Below are 22,801 nucleotides of genomic sequence, written 5' to 3'. Positions count from 1 at the left end.
CCTCCACAGGAATAGTCATGGCCTTGTTTTGATTGTGAAACTGGAAGATAAACCACAGGTGGAGCCACGGATTTTTTTAGCAAACTTCTCTTCAAAGGTATAATACAAGAAAAAGCACCATGGCAAAACAAACGGCCGACTCAGTCACTTTGATTCTTTATAGATAAAATCCTCATAGTTACATAGTTAGTGAGGTTGAAAAATGACATCAGTCCATCCAGTTCAACCTATGATGTGTGTGTGTGTGTGGGTTTGCTTTTAACCGTACATTGTATACCCCTGTATGTTGTGGTCTCTAAGGTGCCCATCTAATAGTTTTTTGAAACTATCAATGCTCCCTGCTGATACGACTGCTTGTGGGTGGAAGAGAATTCCACATCCTTACCGCTCTTACAGTGAAGAACCCCCTACGTACTTTAAGGTTAAACCGCCTTTCCTCTAGTTTTAGTGAGTGGCCACGTGTCTTATTGTATTCCCTTTCTCTGAATAGTTTGTTCCTTATGCTAGGGTCACCAGTACAGTATTTGTACATTGATATCATATCCGCCCTCAATCTTCTCTTCTCCAGAGAGAATAGGTTCAGTGCTTGTAGCCTTTCCTCATAGCTGATGTCCTCCATTCCCCTAATCATTTTTGTTGCCCTTCTCTGGACTTTCTCCAGTTCCAGCACATCCTTCCTGAGGACCGGTGCCCAGAACTGGACAAAAAATTAGTGGTAAAGAAAAAACTTAGCAAAACGTTTCATCCTATGCATTCTAAAAAGGTACTGGTGCGTCAATGCCCCGGCAAGGGATTTTACAATTTTAAGTGTATCCGTAACCAATTAACCCCCACTCACACCCACTCATTCTGCTGAAGTAAAGTTGATGTCGCTGCTTTGTCACTGCTCCCCGAGATTGCCAATCCTGCATTTGCCGCCTCCAATTTAATTGCTGAGACTGTGCCCAATGCCTGGAAAGTCTGATCCAAGAGCACAGAAGAGAGGGGTGGGCATTTATTACTTGTTTGTGGCTGAGAAAAAACACGTTCTTACTGTAGCACAAAACCTTCCCTAAACGGATGGCAAGAGGTACAGGGATGAGGGTGGCCCTGGAATACCTGAAGCTGGCAGTGGGTAATCAGAACATGGGAGGGATGCCACCAGTAACAGTTTGCAGACATTGCAAAAATGGATCACCTGAAGCCATAGTGCAAATGGAGTGAAGAAAGAACTTACTGTCCAGTGGGTCCTCCCGTCCCTCCACTCTGACATGCTGGCCCCATGAACCACCTGCTGAACTTGTAAATGTCTGGGGCAACTGACCAGCATAAAAGAGTGCACTTACCACCCCTTCCATCCTGGTTACAGCAGTTTGTAGACTTATCTCCTGATATCCCAGTCTAACTCCATTGTGCATGTGCACTTACCTGTAAGGGAAGGAGCCTAACAGTGGTCCTTCCTGTGACTATAGGGCAAAATGCACTAAAAGTTTTCATGAAACATCATACCAACTTAGACAACACAAAGTAACGCCTGTTGCTAGAAGACACAAAAAACAAAAACGGCACCCCCCTGTAAAAGATGTCGAAACCGGAAAGTGAAATTTGTGTCATGAAAATCGTAGCACACTTGCCATACGACACTTCTGGGTGTGCCACATGGAAAGTCCCTGGCTATTGGCTTAGAAATACCAACCAATTTTAATCTGAATATTCCTTCCTTGGTATATTTTATTGTGAATCATGTTTGGATTTTATTACTTAGCTATTCTACCTATACATTCTACACTATGTAGTTGACTGTGTTGCACAATTTTTCTTTGGTTTGTTTACCCAGAAATTATGTTGTTTTTTCTCTCTTATTTTATGATGTAAAATATATTCTTGGATTAATAGAGAATGCAAGAAACAAACATAGTTACAGTGAAGCAGAGAATCATTTTAACTTCAGACTTCAAAATCCAAAAACGATTTATCTTCAAATGAGTATGCTGTCCATTGCAAAGACATCTAAAGCCATTTAATGGAAGTCTGGTACACACAGGCAGTTTCTTTTCATTCAAACCAGTGGGCTGAACGGAAAAAAAATGGAGGCAATTCCGGTGCTAACTATGCGATGTACAATAGCAACCTCCGCTGTGCTATTGTGTCTGACAAGGGACCGTCCCCCTGTCAGAACACACTAGTCACCGTTCACAGCCATTGGCTGTGAGCGCTGATCGGATGCTGATTGGCTGCTGGTTTTCCAGCATGCTCATTGACATAAGACGGTCGTGAGACCATTTTCTGTCGGACGAGTAGCTGTACACATGAGCCGAATATCGGGCGGTAACTGTCAAACAGACTATTTTCAGTCCGTGTGTAGTGAGCAGTAGTCAAGTCTGCAACCCATACTTATTACTAATATAGACATCTACATAATGTGGAAACACTTGGTTACTTACTCTGCACCTTTAACTGGGGTGCTTTGAATAGATTTCAGAGCTGCTTGTTGTGTTTTGGCCTCAATCTCTCTCTTTTTCTTCTCTATAAGCTCCTCTTGGTACTGGATATAATCACTTGGTTTCACCGGTTTCTGAGGAGCAGATCCAAACCGTCTTCCACCCAATCCTAAAAAAGGTTGAATATGTTTTTTTAGCCATCATATTACATAAGTTGTTTTAGAAGATTCAACAGTAACTCAGCCAAACTTTGAAACTATAACACTTTTTAACCAACCTATATTTGGGGTACATAACTCAAGGAACTATTTTTTGCAATACAACCCTTTGATAGCACACAGTTACTATATGTACCTTCTGTGTGGGCATATGATACTGCAGAAAGCTGCAGAGAGCACTAGTCTGAAGCCTGCAAGCTGTTTCTATCATACATGCATCCTAAGGCTCGGCGCACCACAGGTTGATTTTAGTCAATCGCCCCCTCATTTTGTGCACACAAAAGTAGCAAGCTTATAGGAGATCATATTTGTACAACAACAGGACAGTGTTACATCAGAGGGAAGATTTCCCCCTCTACAATGCTGATCAGAGGAAAGAATCCCCACCTAATACAATGGTAATTGAGGGAATAATCCCCCCCCCCCTCCATACAATGGTAATTTGAGGGAATAATTCCCCCCCACCCCCTACAATGGTGATCAGGGAGAAGAACCCCCCCCTTACAATGGTGATCAGCCTGCAAGCTGTTTTGATCAACCATGCATCCTAAGGTTGGGAGCACACAGGTGGATTTTAATCAATCGTCCCCTCATTTTGTGCACACAAAAGAAGCAAGCTTATAGGTGATCATATTTGTACAACAGGACAGTGGTACATCAGAGGGAAGATTTGCCCCTATGCAATGGTGATCAGAGGACAATCCCCCCCCCCCACAATGGTTATCAGAGGGAAGAATCCCTCCCTCCCCTTCCACCATACAATGGTGATTAGAGGAAAGAATCCAAGAATCCCCCCCCCCCCACATACAATGGTGATCAATCAGAGGGAAGAATCCCCTAGTACCATGGTGTTTAGAGAGAAGAACCCCCCTCCCCCCAATACCATGGTGATCAGAGGGAAGGATTCCCCCCCCCCCCAATACCATGGTGATCAGAGGGAAGAATTCCCTCCCCCCCCCCCCCCCAACGGTGATCAGAGGGAAGAATCCCCCGCCCCATACAATGGTGATCAGAGGGAAGAATCCACCACCCCCTCCCCCCCCCCCCATTAGTGATCAGAGGGAGGATAACCCCCAAACAATGGTGATTAGAGGGAATAATTCCCCCCCCCCCCTATACACTGGTGATTAGCGGGAAGAATTCCCCCTCAGAAAGGTACATTGGTGGGCAGAGGTAAGAAGCCCAGTTACATTGGTGGGCAGAGGTAAGAAGCCCAGTTACATTGGTGGGCAGAGGTAAGAAGCCCAGTTACATTGGTGGGCAGAGGTAAGAAGCCCAGTTACATTGGTGGGCAGAGGTAAGAAGCCCAGTTACATTGGTGGGCAGAGGTAAGAAGCCCAGTTACATTGGTGGGCAGAGGTAAGAAGCCCAGTTACATTGGTGGGCAGAGGTAAGAAGCCCAGTTACATTGGTGGGCAGAGGTAAGAAGCCCAGTTACATTGGTGGGCAGAGGTAAGAAGCCCAGTTACATTGGTGGGCAGAGGTAAGAAGCCCAGTTACATTGGTGGGCAGAGGTAAGAAGCCCAGTTACATTGGTGGGCAGAGGTAAGAAGCCCAGTTACATTGGTGGGCAGAGGGAAGAAGCCCAGTTACATTGGTGGGCAGAGGTAAGAAGCCCAGTTACATTGGTGGGAAGAGGTAAGAAGCCCAGTTACATTGGTGGGCAGAGGTAAGAAGCCCAGTTACATTGGTGGGCAGAGGAAAGAAGCCCAGTTACATTGGTGGGCAGAGGTAAGAAGCCCAGTTACATTGGTGGGCAGAGGTAAGAAGCACAGTTACATTGGTGGGCAGAGGTAAGAATGCCCATTATGTTAGCTTTTAGTGGAAACATTTCTCCCAACATTGGTGGTAAGGGAGAAGAATGCTCCCTTACATCGGTAGTCAGTAGGAGATCAAAACACCACTGGTGTTAGCAGTTACTTACATTTAACCCCCAGCAGTTAACCCTTACACTGGTGTTCATAAGAAAAAGGGCCCCATTACATTGGTGAACAATGGAATCAATACCCCCCCCCCTTCCCTCCCCTACAGATAGCCCCTAGCAACTTCTAAGAAACACATGCACATATGCTTCACCTGTGCAGGGCCGTCTGCCAAACATGGCTGCACGTACAAAGCCGCTGTGTCCCTGAACACAAACAGGGTGAGTTGTGGGATCAGAACCCACGTCATTTAAGAACACAGCAGCTGTGTCTATGCAGCTGCGTGTCCAGGTAGAAATGAATGGGACAACACAAGTGCATCCTTGTGCCGGTAAAAGATGGCCCTGCATGGGAGACTGGAGAACAGTGCTGTATCTTGGCCTAGGCCGACAAGGCCCAGGCCTAGGGCAGCACTTTGCAGGGGGGCAGCAAAAAACCAGCCTCCTCCCAGCTCCAGCACGAAAAGGGTCCCCGCCAGCTTGCGCTCCACTTTTAGTTTAGCGCCAGTATTATGGGGCGAATAGGGCCAGAGGGCAGGATCCAGGAGGCAAATAAGTCTGGCAACCCCATTAAGCAGTCACATTGCTACCTGCCGATATGATAGGCAGCACTAATGGGCACTGATAGGCTACACTGGTGGCCACTGATGGGGCTGTACTGATGGCCATTGATGAGGCCACACTGATATGCTGCACTGATGAGGCTGCACTGATGGGAACTGATAAGGATATGCTGATGGGCACAGATAGACTGTGGTTGTGGTCTGTGATGTACAGATGACAGGGCGGGTCATAAACCGTAAGGGGTGTGGTCTTTACAGGAAGGGGTGGGTCATATTGAAATTAGGGGGTGCACAAACTTAGTCAGGCCTAGGGCAGCACAAAACCTAAATACACCACTGCTGGAGAAGTGAGCTGAGGCTAATATGGACTTTCATGGAAAGGCTTGACATAATCATTAAGTTTAAAAATGTAATTTTATTCCAACAAAATATTAAAACATACAAACATCTAAAAAATAGACCCCCTAGACTGTGTATTAAACATTTGGCTCTATAAAATCACAGATGAGATGACCTTTGGAAGACGACCATTGTCAATTTTAACATATACCTGAATGTTGGACGCTCTACATGTTTCGCGGGGATACCACCGCATTCTTCAGGAGCTTATTATATACTATTATAGAGCAATCATCAAATTTAATGCTGTAATACAAAATAAAAAGGAAGGAGAAAATGAATTAAGAATACAAAATATAGTAAGATATAGTAAAATCCTATGCACGCTGTCTTACCAAGGGTGAGGGACAACTGCATGAACCCAAGAGTTACAAGTCTGTCCCGGCGAATGCGGGAATCCCACACCGAGGGGGCACACAGTCCTCCGTCTGATAAGAAGATGGTAAAGGTAATATATTGAAATAATATACAAACTTGTCGAACACAGATGGTGTTTACATAAATGTATGTTATAATGCACCGTCACAACAAATGCAGAACATCTGAGTCAGGTCCTCTCAAAAGTTTAAATTAAATCATGGCAAGGTGATAATCCTACCATGACAATAATATGCTTCAAGAACAATGGGAGAAACAACCATAGATAAAGTGCTATTTGATAATTATAGCGCCAAACCTCACAGCCCCCATATAGTAGGAGTATATCCAAGTTTTACCTTGTAGAGTAGGTATAAAAAGGATGAAAGATAAATATATCTATAGCAGTGTAGAGTTCTTAAACTGTGTTGTCTATTGTCACATATATATCTAGGGTAGGCAAACAACGGGGATATGATATTTTAATGAACTTGATGTACACATATAACAATCATCAATGTGCAAGTAGCATCACTTTTATAATGGCAGAAAACATGTACAGTATATCCAATGCTCAGCTTTGAGGGTCAGTAAGAGCATAAAAAAGGGACTGAATGCAGAAATGAAGCCTTAGGCCCCTTTCACATGGGCTTTCCGATTAAGTCTGCCTGTCGGGTTTTTCAGGCGGACCTGATCCGATGCTCCATGCATCCTATGACATGCTCGCTGACACCTGCTGCTCTCCGATCCGATCCGGTCTGTGAAATCCAGACGGATGGAATACCTGTTTTCCATCCGTCTGGAGGATCGGATCGAATGAAAAACAGACTGGCTGTCTGTTTTCACCCGATCTCTCATAGAGGAGAGCGGGGATCTGACAGCTCCGTCTCTGCACACAGAGCTGCTGAGCAGAAAGGTGGATCGATCCCTGCTGAGCAGAACAGAGTCCGCCGTGTGGAAAAACCAGTGTAAAAGAACCCTTAGCAAAGATAAAGCTGATGTTCAGGGCAAGTCTCACAAAGACTTCCCTAAGAATAGAGAGGTGCAGTGATCTCAATCTGTGGTCATAAAGAATGTACTGTATGTAGCAGAGTTGTCAGTCTATGGGGGACTCCAACCCAGCTGCCATCCAAGGAGGAATGGCCTCACTCAATGGCCTCATGCAGAAAACTGCATGACCCCTCCCCCCTTTATTTGTGGGGCTCCTGCCCATAGGTCCGACTAACAGGCACCCGCTCACCCAGAGGGATGCGGCTCCCCCTCCAGTGAGCCAGCCGCTTAATGGACAGCGATGGGAGGGCCACAGACTTACCGCAGCCCATCCATCACTACGGACCTGCACATCCACCAGAATAGACAGGACCGGGTCATCACACAGGAAACCACACCCTGAGTGGGCAAAAGCTCAAGGCTGCCACGATGGAACTGGGCAAAGTGGAACAAAACAAAATAAGGTAAACACCTGGGACAGCCTAATCAAAACAGGGTCCACAGTAGCCATGATAGCATAAGGCAAAAATCCCATAGGGGGCCCATGGCAGCCATGTTAAAAATGGGTAGATGCCCAAAACAGTGTGCATAGGAAAGCACCACGAGAATGTAGGAACATTGTGACAAAAAATGTTTTTCACATTGATTACATTTGCATATTACAATTTGTACAATAATATAAAGAAGAAAATATAAGAGATAAATCATTACAAAAAGTGCTGGACCTTAGTAGGTCACACTTATTTGGATCACGCTTTAGATTGCAGACGGGATAGGGCTATAGAAAGACATAAAAAAGGAAAAAGGGGAGAGGGCAACGAGAATACTTGGTCTTATTGAAAATAAAACTTGATGAAAAATCATAAAAAGGGTTTATAAGAATTCACCTGATTAAGCCCAAGGGGCACCATAGCATTTAAACGTTCGATCCATAGGGTCTCGTGTTGAAGTATACGCTTGTCCCAGTTCCCTCCCCTGGGATCTGGTGAAATTACTTCAAGGACAAAGGAGGACATAATTTCTGTATGGTATTTATGGTGAATTTATATTTATTCTATTTTGTTCCACTTTGCCCAGTTCCATGATGGCTGCCCTGGGCTTATGCCCACTCAGGGTGTGGTTTCCTGTGTGATGACCCGATCTGGTCTGTTCCAGTGGATGTGCAGCGCCATACTGATGGGCGGGCTGCGGTAACTCTGTGGCCCTCCCATCACCGTCCATTGGGCGGCTGGCTTACACTGGAGAGGGAGTCACATCCCATTTGGGTGAGTGGGTGCCCATTTGGCCGACTTCGCGCATGCGTACTACAGGGCCAGGCCAGTGACATCACACGCCACTATGGCAATGCGGGCAGCGCTGGGCAGGAGCCCCACACAAATACGGGGGGGGGGGGTCATGCAGTTCCTCCTTGGATGGCAGGTGAGGTGGAGTCCCCCATAGACTGACAATTCTGCTACATACATTCTTTATGACCACAGATTGTGATCACTGCACCTCTCTATTCTTAGGGAAGTCTTTGCGAGACACGCCCTGAGCATCAGCCTGACCTTTCTAAGGCATTCAGTCCCTTTTTTATGCTCTGACCCTCAAAGCTGAGCATTGGATATACATGTTTTCTGCCATTATAAAAGTGATGCTACTTGCACATTGATGATTGTTATATCTGTGCATCAGGTTCATTAAAATATCATATCCCCGTGGTTTGCCCACCCTAGGTATATGTGACGATAGACAACACGGTTTAGGAAACTCTACACTGCCATAGATATATTTAGATGTTTCATCCTTCTTATACCTACTCTACAAGGTAAAGCTTGGATATACCAATAATATATGGAGGCTGTGAGCTTGGGGGATATAATAGCACTTTATCTATGGATGTTTCTCACCTTGTTCTTGCAGCATAGAATTTTTGTGGCAGGATAACCTCCTTGCCATGATTTAACTTTGAGAGGACCTGACTCAGATGTTCTGCATTTCTTGTGACGGTGCATTATAACATACATTTATGTAAACACCATCTGTGTTCGACAAGTTTGTATATTATTTCAATATATTACCTTTACCATCTTCTTATCCGACGGAGGACTGTGTGCCCCCTCCATGTGGGATTCCCGCATTCACCAGGACAGACTTGTACCTTCTTGGGTTCATGAAGTTGGCCTCACCCTGGGTAAGACAGTGTGCATAGGATTTCAAGTATATCTTACTATATTTTGTATTCTTAATTAATGTTCTCCTTCCTTTTTATTCTATATTACAGTATTGAATGTGATGATTGCTCTACAATAGTAAAGAATAAGCTTCTGAAGAATGCGGTGGTATCCCCGCGAAACATATCCAGCGCCCAACATTCAGATGATAGATGTTAAAATTGACAATGGTCATCTTCCAAAGGTCATCCCATCTGTGATTTTTTTTAGAGCCAAATGTTTAGGACATAGTCTACCGTGTCTATTTTTTTAGATGTTTGTAGGTTTTAATATTTTGTTGGAATAAAATTACATTTTTAAGCTTAATGATTATGTCAAGCCTTTGTACGGTACCATGAAAGTCCATATTAGCCTCAGTTCACTTCTCCTTCAATTTGATAGGACTTGGGTACCATTTCTTTGTGGTATTATCTCTGGCACCCCCTCTTTCAATATACTGAAGCTTATCAATCTGTAACAGTGGTGGCTGCATTCTTTTTCTAGGCTTTTTTCACCTGGTGACCCAGTCAGTAACACACCTCCTGTCCAAGTAGCTCTCCACTGTGGATGGAGGAGCAACACAGACACTCTTAAGGCCCGTACACACGAGTCAAAATTTGTCTGGGAATTTTCGTCCGACGACCGATCTGCCGATTTTCAGCTTGTTAGTATGGTGCTCTCGACAACCGACTCCGACTTTTCGGCCGAAAAAATCCTGGTGTGCAGGCTATAAAATTTTTGTCCTCCGTCAAAACACGTCCGATTTTCGTGCAGTCAGTACAGATTTCGACAGGGAAAAATCTTATGAACAAGACTGGGCATGCTCAGAGAAGAAAGAACACAAAGAAAGCAAACCAACACATGACATTACTTCTGAAGTAGAATTCTGTCGTGCGGGAAAATTCGTGTGCAGTCTAGGCACATTCCAACCAACAGACACCACTCTGGACAAAAGACAGACGACCGGTCGGCGGAAATTCGTTGCGTGTGTACGAGGCTTTAGACAGCAGGATTGCCAGTCTAGGGAGAGGTAAGTGTTAGATGCAATTAAAGTGGAACGAAATCCTCTTATTCTTCCTAGTTAGGGAGGCTGCCATCTTGGTCTCTGTTTGATCTGCAGTTATTATGGTGCTACACATGTGATCAGCTAGAAGACCAGCCATCTGAGGGCTTGACAGTTCAGTTGAGAGCATAAGCTGTTGCGAAAGATATAATTTATGGCATGCTTTGAATGTAATGGCTATGGGAGACTAGAGTTGCACGATTAATCGTTAAAAAAAACTGCGAGCTCATCCAGCCTCACGGTCTTAATTCAGCATTTCCTTCTTGATATATACAAAGCAGGGCTGTACTCTGCTCACTCACAGCTGTCAAAAAAAGCTGCCAGCAAATGTTATTCCAACATTGCTATGTGCTGAGAGATAACTATAAACAAGTTTTACAATGTATCATTTAGTAGTTTTAGATCACTAGAATGAACTTCAGTCTGTAAATAAAGGCATTTTAACCACTTAAAGCGGAGTTCCACCTGTTTTTGTGTTCATTAAAAGTCAGCAGTTACAAAAAGTGTAGCTGCTGACTTTTAATAAACACACACACACTTACCTGTCCCACGATCCAGCCAGGAGCCTCAGTTCTTTCCCTCTTCTCCCCGTGGCGTTGGCATCACTAGTGTGGGCACCCGGCTGTGACAGCTTGCAGCTTCACAGCCGGGTGCGCACTGCGGGAGTCGCGCTGTGCGTCCTGAGTGGACGGGCAATCTTCTGGGACCTGAGACGTGTCCCAGAAGATTACAGGGAGGGAGGGCGAGAAGAGAACTTCAGCTTGAGCCGCCAAGGCAGCCCAGGCGGAAGTGGGAATGTGTACTAGGGCTGCACGATATTGGGGAAAAAAGTACATTGCGATATTTGGTTTTCAACGATATATATCGCGATATTTCTCTAGGTGGAATGCAGAAGACACTAACAGTGTGGATTAGGCAGAGTCGGGACTCACAGTGGTGATAGGAGGTAGAAGAAGAAGTTAGAACACAGCCCGACATGAGTGGAGCAGCCACAGCTCCTCACTGTTGTCCTGTCTGGAGCTCAGGATCAGATGGTGACCCGTCAGTCACAGGGTCACGCCCACTGGCGGGTGGAAGGGTCGGTACAGGACCACCTTGTCCACCCGGGGGGTTTTGATCAGCTCTGCGAACTCCATAGCGGACACAGGAGGATCCCCATCACCGTCCTCTCATCACCAGTACTACACCTGACACAGCGCTCCCCCTCCCTCACCAGAGACGAGTTTCCCCTTGCTTTCGGCTTCGATCCCAGCTCTGCCTCTAGTCTCCAGCCGACCATTACTCCGCCCTGCTCCGCCCATTTTCTCTCCGTGTCTTCGGCCAATCAGATGGCCGGAGGACGCCAACCCAGAAGGAAGACGGGTGAACATGTCGGCTGTGTCAGCAGTGCACAGGCACAGCTGCGGGGGCTTCGTTCTAAGGTTAGTATTTCATTATGAGCTAGTATGCGATGCATACTAGTTCATTATGCCTTTGTCTTACAGGTTTTTTGTTTTTTTTTGGGAGGTTTACAACCTCTTTAAAGACTTCTGAGACTTGTTGCTTACAAGTAAAAATCTGTATTTTTTTACTAGAAGATTACTTAGAACCCCCCCCCCCCCCCACCAAACATTATATATATTTTTTTGCAGAGACCCTAGAGAATAAAATGGGGATCGCTGTAATATTTTATGTCACACTGCATTTGCCCAGCGGGCTTTTAAACGCAATTTTTTGGAATAAAATACATTTTAATGAACTTAGAAAAAGAAACTAAACAGTAAAGTTAGCCCAAATTTTTTTGTATAATGTGAAAGATGTTATACCAAGAATCGTGATCTTTATTCTAAGCAAAAAAATCGTGATTATCATTTTATCCAGAATCGTGCAGCTCTATGGGAAACTGTTAAATCTATGGGTTTAGTTCCATGTCTGAATGGACACAAGGAGCTGTGACTTGGCTCAGGTGCCCCCTTAACAAGCAGCTTGCTGTGGGGACACTTATTAAGAGGGAGGAACCAGTAGCGCTGATCAAGGACCCGAGAAGAGGAGGATATGAGCCACTCTGTGCAAAACCAACTGCACAGAGGAGGCAAGTATAATATGTTTATTTTTTTTTTAAAAAAGAGACCTTTTCAATCACTTTAAAAAAAATGGCTCCAGGACCCAAGTGGTTAACCACTTGCCGACCGCCGCAAGTACATATACTGCGGCAGTCAGCCCCATGCAGGCAAAGTGACGTACCGGTACGTCACTCGCCTACGAGCCAATAGTGGGCGAGCGTGCGCCGCCGGAGGCGCGCTCCCGCCCCCGCTCGTTCACGGACACCTCCGCGCGAGTGACCGGCAGACCCGATGTCCGCCGGTCACTCGCGATCGTCAGTTACAGAGGGAGAAAGGCAGGCGGCTAATGTAAACAAAGCCGCCTGTCATTCTCCCTTGTGTAACAGCAGTGATCATACGGTCCTGCTATGTAGGACAGTAGATCTCTGCTGTTACATGAAAAGCCACATCCCTGCACAGTTAGAAACACGCCCCTAGGGACACACTTAACCCCTCCCTCTCCAATAAAGTTAACCCCTTCCCTGCCAGTGTCATTTTTACAGTAACAGTGCATATGTATAGCACTGATTACTGTAGTAATGTTACTGGTACCCTCAAAAGTGTCAAAAATGTCAGTCAAGGGTCCGATCTGTCCACCGCAATGTCGCAGTCCCGAAAAAAAAAAAAAAGACAAAAATCTTTCCCGTAGTTAGTAAACGCAATAACTTTTGCGCAAACCAATCAAAATACCCTTATTGCGATTTTTTTTTACCAAACATATGTAGCAGAAAACAAATTGGTCAAAAATGTTAAAAAATTTAGATTTTTACATTTTTTTTGGGGGGGGGGGGATTTCGTATAAAAAAAATGTGAAAAATATTGTTATTTTTTCAAAATTTACGCTCTTTTTTTGTTTATAGCGCATGATCAAAAAAAAAAAAAGAAAATCGCACAGGTGATCAAATACCACCAAAAGAAAGCTCTGTTCGTGGGAACAAAAGGACGTCAAATTCGTTAAGGTAAAGCGTCGCACGACCACGCAATTGTCCGTTAAAGTCACGCAGTGCTGAATCGCAAAATAGGCCCTGGTCAGGAAGGGGGTTAAAATCTTTTGGGGCTTAAGTGGTTAATGCAAAAACAGACCGCTTGCCCGTTTACAGTAAACCCCCCTCCAGCCGCGAAAAGTGAAATTCCGCGAAATAGAAAAACCCAATTAAAATGCATTGTAGGCATGATTTTTTTACTGTCACTGTACGTGTAGAAGCATTTTAAGGTCTTTAAACACACTTTTAAAACAATAGAAACTCATTTAAACACATAAAAGATACTTAGAGACAGAGCAAGAGCTATGAAAAACACAAAAATCTTTCATTTTTAATGATTTATATAGTAAAATAACATTACAAAAAAAAAAAAATGCGAATTACCGGGGACCGCAAAAACTGAACCGCGATGTAGCGGGGGATTACTGTACATCAATTTTTTGTCTAATCCGTTTTTTTTTTTGTTTTTTTTTCCCCCAAAAGAAAAATAGAGCTTTGATCATTCCAAAAATTGGATGTAGACGGAAGCGAATGGATGACCATCCATTTAAATCCGTTTTTCCATAGAGGTGCGCTGAGGACTGTTTTTCATCCATCAACGGACGGATGAAAAACAGACAAAAGGGGTGTGAAAAGGGGCCTAACACTTTTTAGGCAGTTATAACAACAGATATTTTTCCTTTATGATAAAAGGTTTTACATCAATGAATAGAATCCGATCATTGTAAAGTATCCGTCAGTGTTAAATAGATTGACTCAACCCTCCAACTGTCACTTTTGTTGGACAACTGAATCTGTTAAAGGAAGTTGAAAAAAAGCAAATTTACTTGCCAGATCACCAGGTGAAAATAAAGGGGGGGGGGGGGGCTAGAAAAAAAAATCCAGCCATCACATCTAAGAATTGGTGAGCTGTAATAAAATTAATGTAGTTGTTGGGTTTAATAACACTGTATTGTATAGCTGCTTTGTAAAATGCCTGTGCCTACAATAACTGATTGCAATACTAGAAACACACTGCAGACTGTATCCTATTGGCTCTGTGTGTACTGCCCAACAATGCTTTGTACAGTCATCTAATAATGGGGCCTGGAAATATCTAGTCCCCTTAGGTCCCCAGGACACTCATACATAATATTCCCCGTAATGATATAATGCAGCTCATGCACAGGGATAACCCTCTAATACCTGCACCCTTCCAGACATCCATCTTGCTCGCTTCCCGATCGGCAGCCCTCCTAGAGCATCATAACATCACAGGCGTTTCCGGTTCCGGGGCATGCCGGGAATCGTAGTCCGGAGGACGCTGCTTCCGGTGCTGGCATTGTGTGATATTCCGAGCAGTTTGTGGTCGGACTCTTCAGAAATAACTGCACTCAATTATTTATCAGGAACGGCCAACAATGAAAAGTTTACGTACAAACATCTAATTGAGGGAAATGCATAACAAAAGCAAAGGGCTAGCAGTGTTGTGTTTGCACACATCTGAAAGGCCTGCATAGTTGCTAAATTGCATTGATTTCTAAGAACAGTCCCATCGAGCCTTGTCAGCTCATCCTAAAGGTAGCCATGCATGTACTGTACTGTACACTATATTACCAAAAGTATTGGGACACATCAACTTTAAAGAGGTTGTACACCGAGAAAAAAAAATCTTCTCTTCTTTACATCCTGAAAGAGAAACCCATAATGAGCTAGTATGCATCGCATAGTAGCTCATTATGAAATACTTACCTTAGAACGAGCCCCCGCCGTGCCGTCCGCTTACCTGTATGACGGGCGACATGTATAGTCGCCCGTCTTCCGGGATCGCGGCATCCGGCCATCTGATTGGCCGGAGCCGCGGTGACGTCACTCCTGCGCACGCGCGCGGGAGCCGACGGTCACGGCACGGGGCTCTGAAGGAACGGCACGATCTGCCCTTCCTTCAGAGCGCATGCGCCAGTGACGTCACTGGCTGCATTAAAGGTAAATATCTCCTAAACGGTGCATGTTTAGGAGATATTTACAGTACCTATAGGTAAGCCTTATCATAGGCTTACCTATAGGTACAACTTCCTGAGGAGGGTTTACTTCCTCTTTAATGGCATACCAGTCTTAAATGGGGTACACACTATTAAGAAAATCAGGTGAACAATCGTAAGAGTTTGCCTCCTTTCACAGCAAATCGGCACCAATGAACGAACATTCGTATGAAAATTCTCGTATGACAAAGGCTTTTTTTTGTTGTTGTTGTTTATTGTTTATGATTTATTTACACTTGATCTTAGCCAAAAGGCCAAGAAGCGATTCTTTTCTGATTTTTCTTGTACAAAAATCGTACAAAAACAGTACACATTAAACGAAAATCGTTCGCTTTTTTCCGTACGAGAAACATTTTGGAGTTTGTCCCTTCGAGAATTTTCTATATATATTTTGTATAACATGAATAAAACTTTATACTGATTTCATTACTCAAGGTTTGGTTATTGCCTACAAAGTCCCACACTCTAGGGGAATTTTTTCTATTTTCGAGAATTTTCGTACAAAAATTCAGAATCGGCTGTAGAAAGTTTACACACTATACAAGCTATTTAAGCTATACTATATAGCTTACACACTGTATGAAAATCGTACAAAAATTCTTTGGACGAAAATGTTTTCCCAGTTTTCATATAGTTACATAGTTTGTGAGGTCGAAAAAAGACATCAGTCCATCCAGTTCAACCTATGATGTGTGTGTGTGTTTGCTGTTAACCGTACATTGAATACCCCTGTATGTTGTGGTCTTTAAGGTGCCCATCTAATAGTTTTTTGAAATTATAAATGCTCCCTGCTGATACAACTGCTTGTGGAAGAGAATTCCACATCCTTACTGCCCTTACAGTGAAGAACCCCCTACATATTTTAAGGTTAAACTATTTTTCCTCTAGTTTTAGTGAGTGGCCACGTGTCTTATTGTATTCCCTTTCTCTAAAAAGTTTGTTCATTATGCTAGGGTCGCCAGTACAGTATTTGTACATTGATATCATATCCCCCCTCAATCGTCTCTTCTCCAGAGAGAATAGGTTCAGTGCTTGTAGTCTTTCCTCATAGCTGATGTCCTCCATTCCCCTAATTATTTTTTTTTTGCCCTTCTCTGGACTCTCTCCAGCACATCCTTCCTGAGGACCGGTGCCCAGAACTGGACAGCATACTCCAGATGTGGCTGGACCAGAGTCTTGTAGAGTGGGAGAATAATCTCTTTATTTCTGGAGTGAATCCCCTTTTTAATACATCCCAGTATTCTGTTGGCTTTGCTTGCAGCGGCCTGGCATTGCATGCTACTGCCAAGCCTGTTGTCTACCAGTATCCCCAGGTCCTTTTCCATCCTAGACTCACCCAGAGGTCCCCCCCCCCCCCAGTGAGTAGCTTGCTTTCGTGTTTCTGATGCCCAAGTGCATTACTTTACATTTTTCCACATTAAACCTCATCTGCCATGTAGTTGCCCACCCCATTATTATGTTCAGATCCGCTTGTAAGGTTTCCACATCCTGCATAGAAGATATTGGCATGCTTAGTTTAGTATCATCCGCAAATACTGAGATTGTACTAGATATCCCCTCCTCTAGATCATTTATGAATAAGTTAAACAGGATTGGCCCCAGGACAGAACCTTGGGGGACCCCACTTTCCACACCCGCCCAATCCGAGTACTCCCCATTAATCACCACCCTCTGTACTCTCCCCTAGAGCCAGTTCTCTATCCAGTTACTCACCCTATGGTCCATACCTACCTTCCTTAGTTTGTACAGTAAGCGTTTGTGGGGAACGGTGTCAAAGGCCTTTACAAAGTCCAGATACACCACATCCACAGGCTTTCCTTTATCTAGGTGCTAGCTCACTTCATCGTAGAAGGTTAATAGATTGGTTTGGCAAGAACGATTTTTCATGAAACCGTGCTGATTACTACTAATAATACAGTTTTCATTACTAAAGTCTTGTATATGGTCCCTTAACATCCCCTCCAAAATCTTGCAGACTACTGATGTTAGGCTGACCGGCCTATAGTTACCCGGGATATATCTCGGCCCCTTTTTAAATATTGGTACCACGTTGGCTTTTTTCCAATCAGCTGGCACCATACCCGTCTGTAAACTATCCTTACAGATCAAGAATAATGGTCTGGCAATCACCTGGCTGAGCTCTTTAAGAACCCTCGGGTGCAAGCCATCCGGTCGGTTAAGTTTCTCTAGTTTAGTTCTAAGTCTATCTTCTGTTAGCCATGGCGGTACTTCCTGAGGTGTATTATTTAGTTTAGCCTTACAAGCTGGGTTAGTGTAGCCCCCGATTCTTTTGTGAAGACTGAAGAAAATAAATTATTTAACACTTCCGCCTTTTCTCTGTCCTCTGTGGCCATATTTCCTATGTCGTCTTTAATGGGGCCAATGTGTTCTGGCCTCGCTTTCTTACTGTTTATATACTTAAAAAAATTCTTGGGGTTCTTTTTACTCTCTTCCGCTATATGTCTCTCGTGTTCTATTTTAGCCGCTTTGATTTCGTAGGGTTTAATATAGAGTTGGCCCACCCTTTGCAGCTATAATCGCTTCAACTCTTCTGGGAAGGCTGTCCACAAGGTTTAGGAGTGTGTCTGTGGGAATGTTTGACCATTCTTCCAGAAGTGCATTTGTGAGGTCAGGCACTGGTGTTGGTTGAGAAGGCCTGGCTCACAGTCTCTGCTCAAATTCACCCCAAAGGAGTTCTTTCGGGTTGAGGTCAGGAATCTGTGCAGGCCATTCAAGTTCCTCCACTCCAAACTCACTTATCCATGTCCTTATGAAACTTGCTTTGTGCACTGGTCCAAATCATGTGGTGGAGGGGGAATACTGGTGTGGAGTTGTTCTTCAGGGTTGGGGTTGGCCCCTTAGAAGGGAACACTTAAGGCCTCAGCATACCAAGACATGTTGGACAATCTCATGCTTCCAACTTTGTGGGAGCAGTTTGGGGATGGCCCTTCCTTTTCCAACATGACTGCGCACCAGTGCACAAAGCAAGGTCCATAAAGACATGGATGAGCGAGTTTGCGGTGCAGGAACTTGACTGGCCTGCACAGAGTCCTGGCCTCAACCCTATACAACACCTTTGGGATGAATCAGAAGGAAATATACACAAACTATTTAGAATTCAGAATGCTGGTGGCCATCATCCCAATGGTTACAATAGAAACAGCAAACCCCCTAGAGGTGGGACTATAAGGGCAACCGAACTTCCAATAGAGTATAAAATAAATATTTATTCATATGAGAGTAGACAAAACATGTTCCTCAAAACAGTTTCAACAATCAATTTAGATAACAAATACAAAAGTACAAAAACGCATAAAAATTACTACAGTAATCAGTGCTAAAAATATGCACTGTTACTGTACTAATGAAACGGTCTGGGAAGGGGTTAACATGAGGGGCGATCAAAGGATTAATGTGTCCCTAGGGGCTGCTTTCTAACTGTGTGTGGGATGGGCTTGCTGAATGAACACAGAGAACTGTGTTCCTAAATAAGAGGAACACAGGATCCCTGTGTTCATTACTGACAGAACAGTGGTCTGCCGTGTTTACAACGGCAGACCGCCGTTCTGTCTCCACAGGGGGCGACCACGGATGCCAATCATCACGTGCGCTCACCCCCACTAGCATAGTTTCGTGGGACAGAGCCAACTTGCCGCAGTATATGTAGTGCTGGCAGTCGGCAAGTGGTTAGAGCAGTAGTAAGCGGCAAAAAAGAAATAGGTCCCGGGGCAGTTTAAGCATAGCTTCCAACTGTCCCTGATTTCAAGGGACTATTCCTGATTTGGAAAAATGTCCCTCTTTCCTCCTCATTCGTCCCTCATTTTGGTCTGATCTATATAGTATATAAATGCACTTTTTTCATTCAAAAAGTGTTTCTTAGTGCTAAACCTTTCATTTAGTTTCTATATTGCTGCATTTCGCACTCCTAATTGGCTTTTGGCAGCAGCGGGAGCCATTGACATGTTTATTTATTTTTTTATTTTTTTTACTAGTAATGGCAATGATCAGCGATTTTTAGCTGGACTGTGACATTTCGGCGGACAGATCGGACCCCTAACTGACATTTTTGACACTTTTGGGTGGACCAGTGACATTACTACAGTAATCAGTGCTAAAAATATGCACTGTTACTGTAATAATGACACTGGCAGGGAAGGGGTTAACCTAGGGGTGATCAAAGGGTTCAGTGTGAGCCTAGGGGAGTGTTTTTCTAACTGTATGGTGGAGGGACTTGTGAAATGACCATAGAGACCAGTGTTCCTATATAGGAGGATAACGGGTGCTCTGTGATCATTTCAAAGAGAACAACGGTCGGCTGTGTTTACAACAGCAGACCGGTGTTCTCTCTCAGCGAGGAGCAATCGCGGGTGCCCGGTGGCAATCGATGCTGCCGGTCCCGTGCATCAACATCCCCGCTCCCGCGAGCCGACGTACCCCTACATCGGTTTGCGCAGCCGAGTCAGCCTGCCGCAGTAAATCTGCAGCGGGGGGTCGGCAAGCGGTTAAATATACATAGTGCCTGATGGTCTCCTTAATGTGCCTGTAAAGTGGACCATCTGTAGCATGCATTAAATATGCTACAGCAAAAATTACATTTCTAAAGGAAAAAAAAAGAGTTCAATCCCATTTAAAATGACTTGGGGTTACAATTGCCAGCTCCTGAAAAAAACAGCTTAGCTGTACCCCCCCCCCAGTCCATACTGGGCCCTTATCCAGGCACGCAGCCTGGCAGGTCAGGAAAGAGAGGGGAAGAGCGAGCGCCCCCCCCTGAACCATACCAGGCCAAATGCCCTCAACATGGGGGGGGATGCTCTGGGGCAGGGGAACCTTGTCCCCATGTTGATGGGGACAAGGGCCTCTTCCCAACAACCCTGGGCTATGGTTGTCAGGGTCCGCGGGTGGGGGGTTTATTGGAATCTGTTCCTGCCCCCCCCCCAATGTGAATGGGTATCGAGTACATCGTACCCCTACCCATTCACCAAAAAAGTGTACAAAAAAATAAACACATGAGACAGTTTTGACAAGTTCTTTATTCAAAAATAAAAAATAGTATCCCTCGATGTAAATCCATCGTCAATCAGCCACCCGCCGTACTGAAAAAAGAAAGAAGCTCCTGTTGAACACTTCCCACGGTCTGCCTTGTTGTGGTTTGACAGTTCTTATATAGGGAGTGGGCGGGTCCACTCACTCAAATGGCTGTAAAAAACACTACGGTTAATTGCCCATCATTAGTCATCTGTCCCCTGCCGGTGTAACGTGAGAATTACCTACCCCGTGAGAAAAACCTACCCTCATCACTTCCGGCCAGAAACAGCTGAGCAGCGCAGCAGTGCGCATGCTCACAGCCCCGGATACGTAATGGAGAAGCTGAGGATCAGACTAGTGCGCATGCGCACTAGGATGAAATGATCTCGGTCACTCGGCGGCGATCGTCAGTGCAGAGGGAGAAAGGCAGGCGGCTAATGTAAACAAGCCGCCTGTCATTCTCCTCTGTGTAGGAATAGTGATCATACGGTTCTACTATGTAGGAGTAGGACCATTGATCACTGTTCCTACACCTCAAGCCACAGCCAATCACAGTTAGAATCATGCCCCTAGGGACACACATTACCCCTCCCTCTCAAAAAAAGTTAACCCCTTCACTGCCAGTGTAATTTTACAGTAACAGTGCATATGCATAGCACTGATTACTGTAGAAATGTCACTGGTAACCCCAAAAGTGTCAAAAATGTCAGTCAAGGGTCCGATCTGTCCGCCGCAATGTCGCAGTACCGCAAAAAAAAATTGCAGATTGCCGCCATTACTCGTTAAAAAAAAAACAATAAAAATGACAAAAAAATTTCCCTTAGTTAGTAAAAGCAATAACTTTTGCGCAAACCAATCAAAATACGCTTATTGCGATTTTTTATACCAAAAATATGTAGCAGAAAACAAATTGGCCTAAAATGTTAAAAAATTGTGATTGTTACATTTTTTGGGGGGGAATTTCATATAAAAAAATGTGAAAAATATTGTTATTTTTGCAAAATTGTCGCTCTTTTTTTGTTTATAGCGCATGATAAAAAAATTGCACAGGTGATCAAATACCACCAAAAGAAAGCTCTGTTTGTGGGAAAAAAAGGACGTCAATTGCATTTGGGTACAGCGTCGCACGACCGCGCAATTGTCCGTTAAAGTCACGCAGTGCCGAATCGCAAAATAGGCCCTGGTCAGGAAGGGCTTAAGTGGTTAAGAGCTAAAGCCACTATGACAGTTATCATTCATGGCATTCCTTGAATGTACCTCTTTTGGAAAACAGTTAAATCGATGCGCTTAGTTATACCTAAAGTTGCATCCATTCTGCTTCTGTTTATATTCACATTGACTTGGATAGAGAAATAAACAGTTTAGATTCATCAGAAAATCAAATGACTGTGAATTGAAATTTAAATGAGATAGTATGTAAGAAAAGAAGACGTATGATTAGGCCCAAAGTCAGTTAAAAAAAAAAAACTGTCCAGTACTGGTAGCAGTTTAAAAAAGGAGCTTGGACTGCAGTGCTCATCTTCTTTCTTGTGCGGTCTCCTAACCAATGTCCACAAAATGCCACTGTTCTTCTGGGTTGGATGACAACCAGCCTCATTCAACCCATTTCCCATAATGGAAACAGACATTGGGAATATGTCATCATGAAAGCCTAGGCGCATGGGCATCCGCAGGTAGGGGCAAGGGGGGGCAAATGCCCCCCCCCCCCTGGAATCTCAAGTTCCCCTTTCAAGTGATTGTTAAACCACTTTATACCATCCTGTCTGGTCTGTTTAATAATCCTGTGTGTCCCTGTGTCTGAGTATGTGTTTTAAAAAAATAAGCCATTCTTTACCAATTTTCAGAGGGTCGAGCACTGCTCATGTGACCTGTCGGCTCTCTCCTCTCCCGTCTGACAGCTGCCTCAGCAGGTGGGGCCGAGGATTCTTCACTGATGTCAGTCGGGAGGGGAAGGGGAGAGGAGGAGAGAGGCGGCAGGTCACATGAGCGATGAGTGGCGCTCTGAAAACTTGTAAAGAATGGCTTATTTTTATAAAACACAGACACAGGGGGTACACAGGATGACGGAGGCACGTAAACTGACAACAGTGTCAGGGCTCAGCCACCATGGTATACCATGGTCAGTTTACAGAGGGGAGGACATAGCCAGGCAGGATCAGCCAGGTATTATAGGTGATAGAAGGGGCCAAATTACACAGCAAAGCACTGGGCTGTATAACATGCTTTAACCACTTAAGCCCCGCAAGATTTGACCCCCTTCCTGACCAGGGCCTATTTTGCGATTCGGCACTGCGTGACTTTAACGGACAATTGCATGGTCGTGCGACGCTGTACCTAAACAAATTTGACGTCCTTTTTTTTCCCCACAAACAGAGCTTTCTTTTGGTGGTATTTGATCACCTGTGCGATTTTTTGATCATACGCTATAAACAAAAAAATAGTGTCAATTTTGCAAAAATAACAATATTTTTCACATTTTTTTATATAAAATTCCCCCCAAAAAAATGTAAAAATCAAAATGTTTTAACATTTTAGGGCAATTTGTTTTATGCTACATATGTTTGGTAA

At 44.3% G+C, this 22,801-nt stretch overlaps 1 protein-coding gene across 1 annotated transcript in view; it reads right to left on the bottom strand.

The window, feature by feature from the left end:
• SUGP1 (SURP and G-patch domain containing 1) overlaps positions 1–14,493 on the bottom strand; it is a 94,300-nt gene extending 79,807 nt beyond the window's left edge. Inside the window, exons 1-2 of the mRNA XM_082268166.1 lie at positions 14,373–14,493; positions 2,424–2,589 (exon numbers count right to left, since the gene is read on the bottom strand). Coding sequence (XP_082124292.1) covers positions 2,424–2,589; positions 14,373–14,394 — 188 coding nt within the window. The 5' untranslated portion in view covers positions 14,395–14,493. The remainder of the gene's footprint in view (positions 1–2,423; positions 2,590–14,372) is intronic.
• Positions 14,494–22,801: the final 8,308 nt, after the last annotated feature.

This window comes from Pelophylax lessonae (assembly GCF_965119305.1).
Source record: "Pelophylax lessonae genome assembly, chromosome: 1".
Classification (NCBI taxonomy): domain Eukaryota; kingdom Metazoa; phylum Chordata; class Amphibia; order Anura; family Ranidae; genus Pelophylax; species Pelophylax lessonae.
Note: the sequence above shows the minus strand (reverse complement) of the source record. Positions and strands in the feature narration are given on the sequence as shown.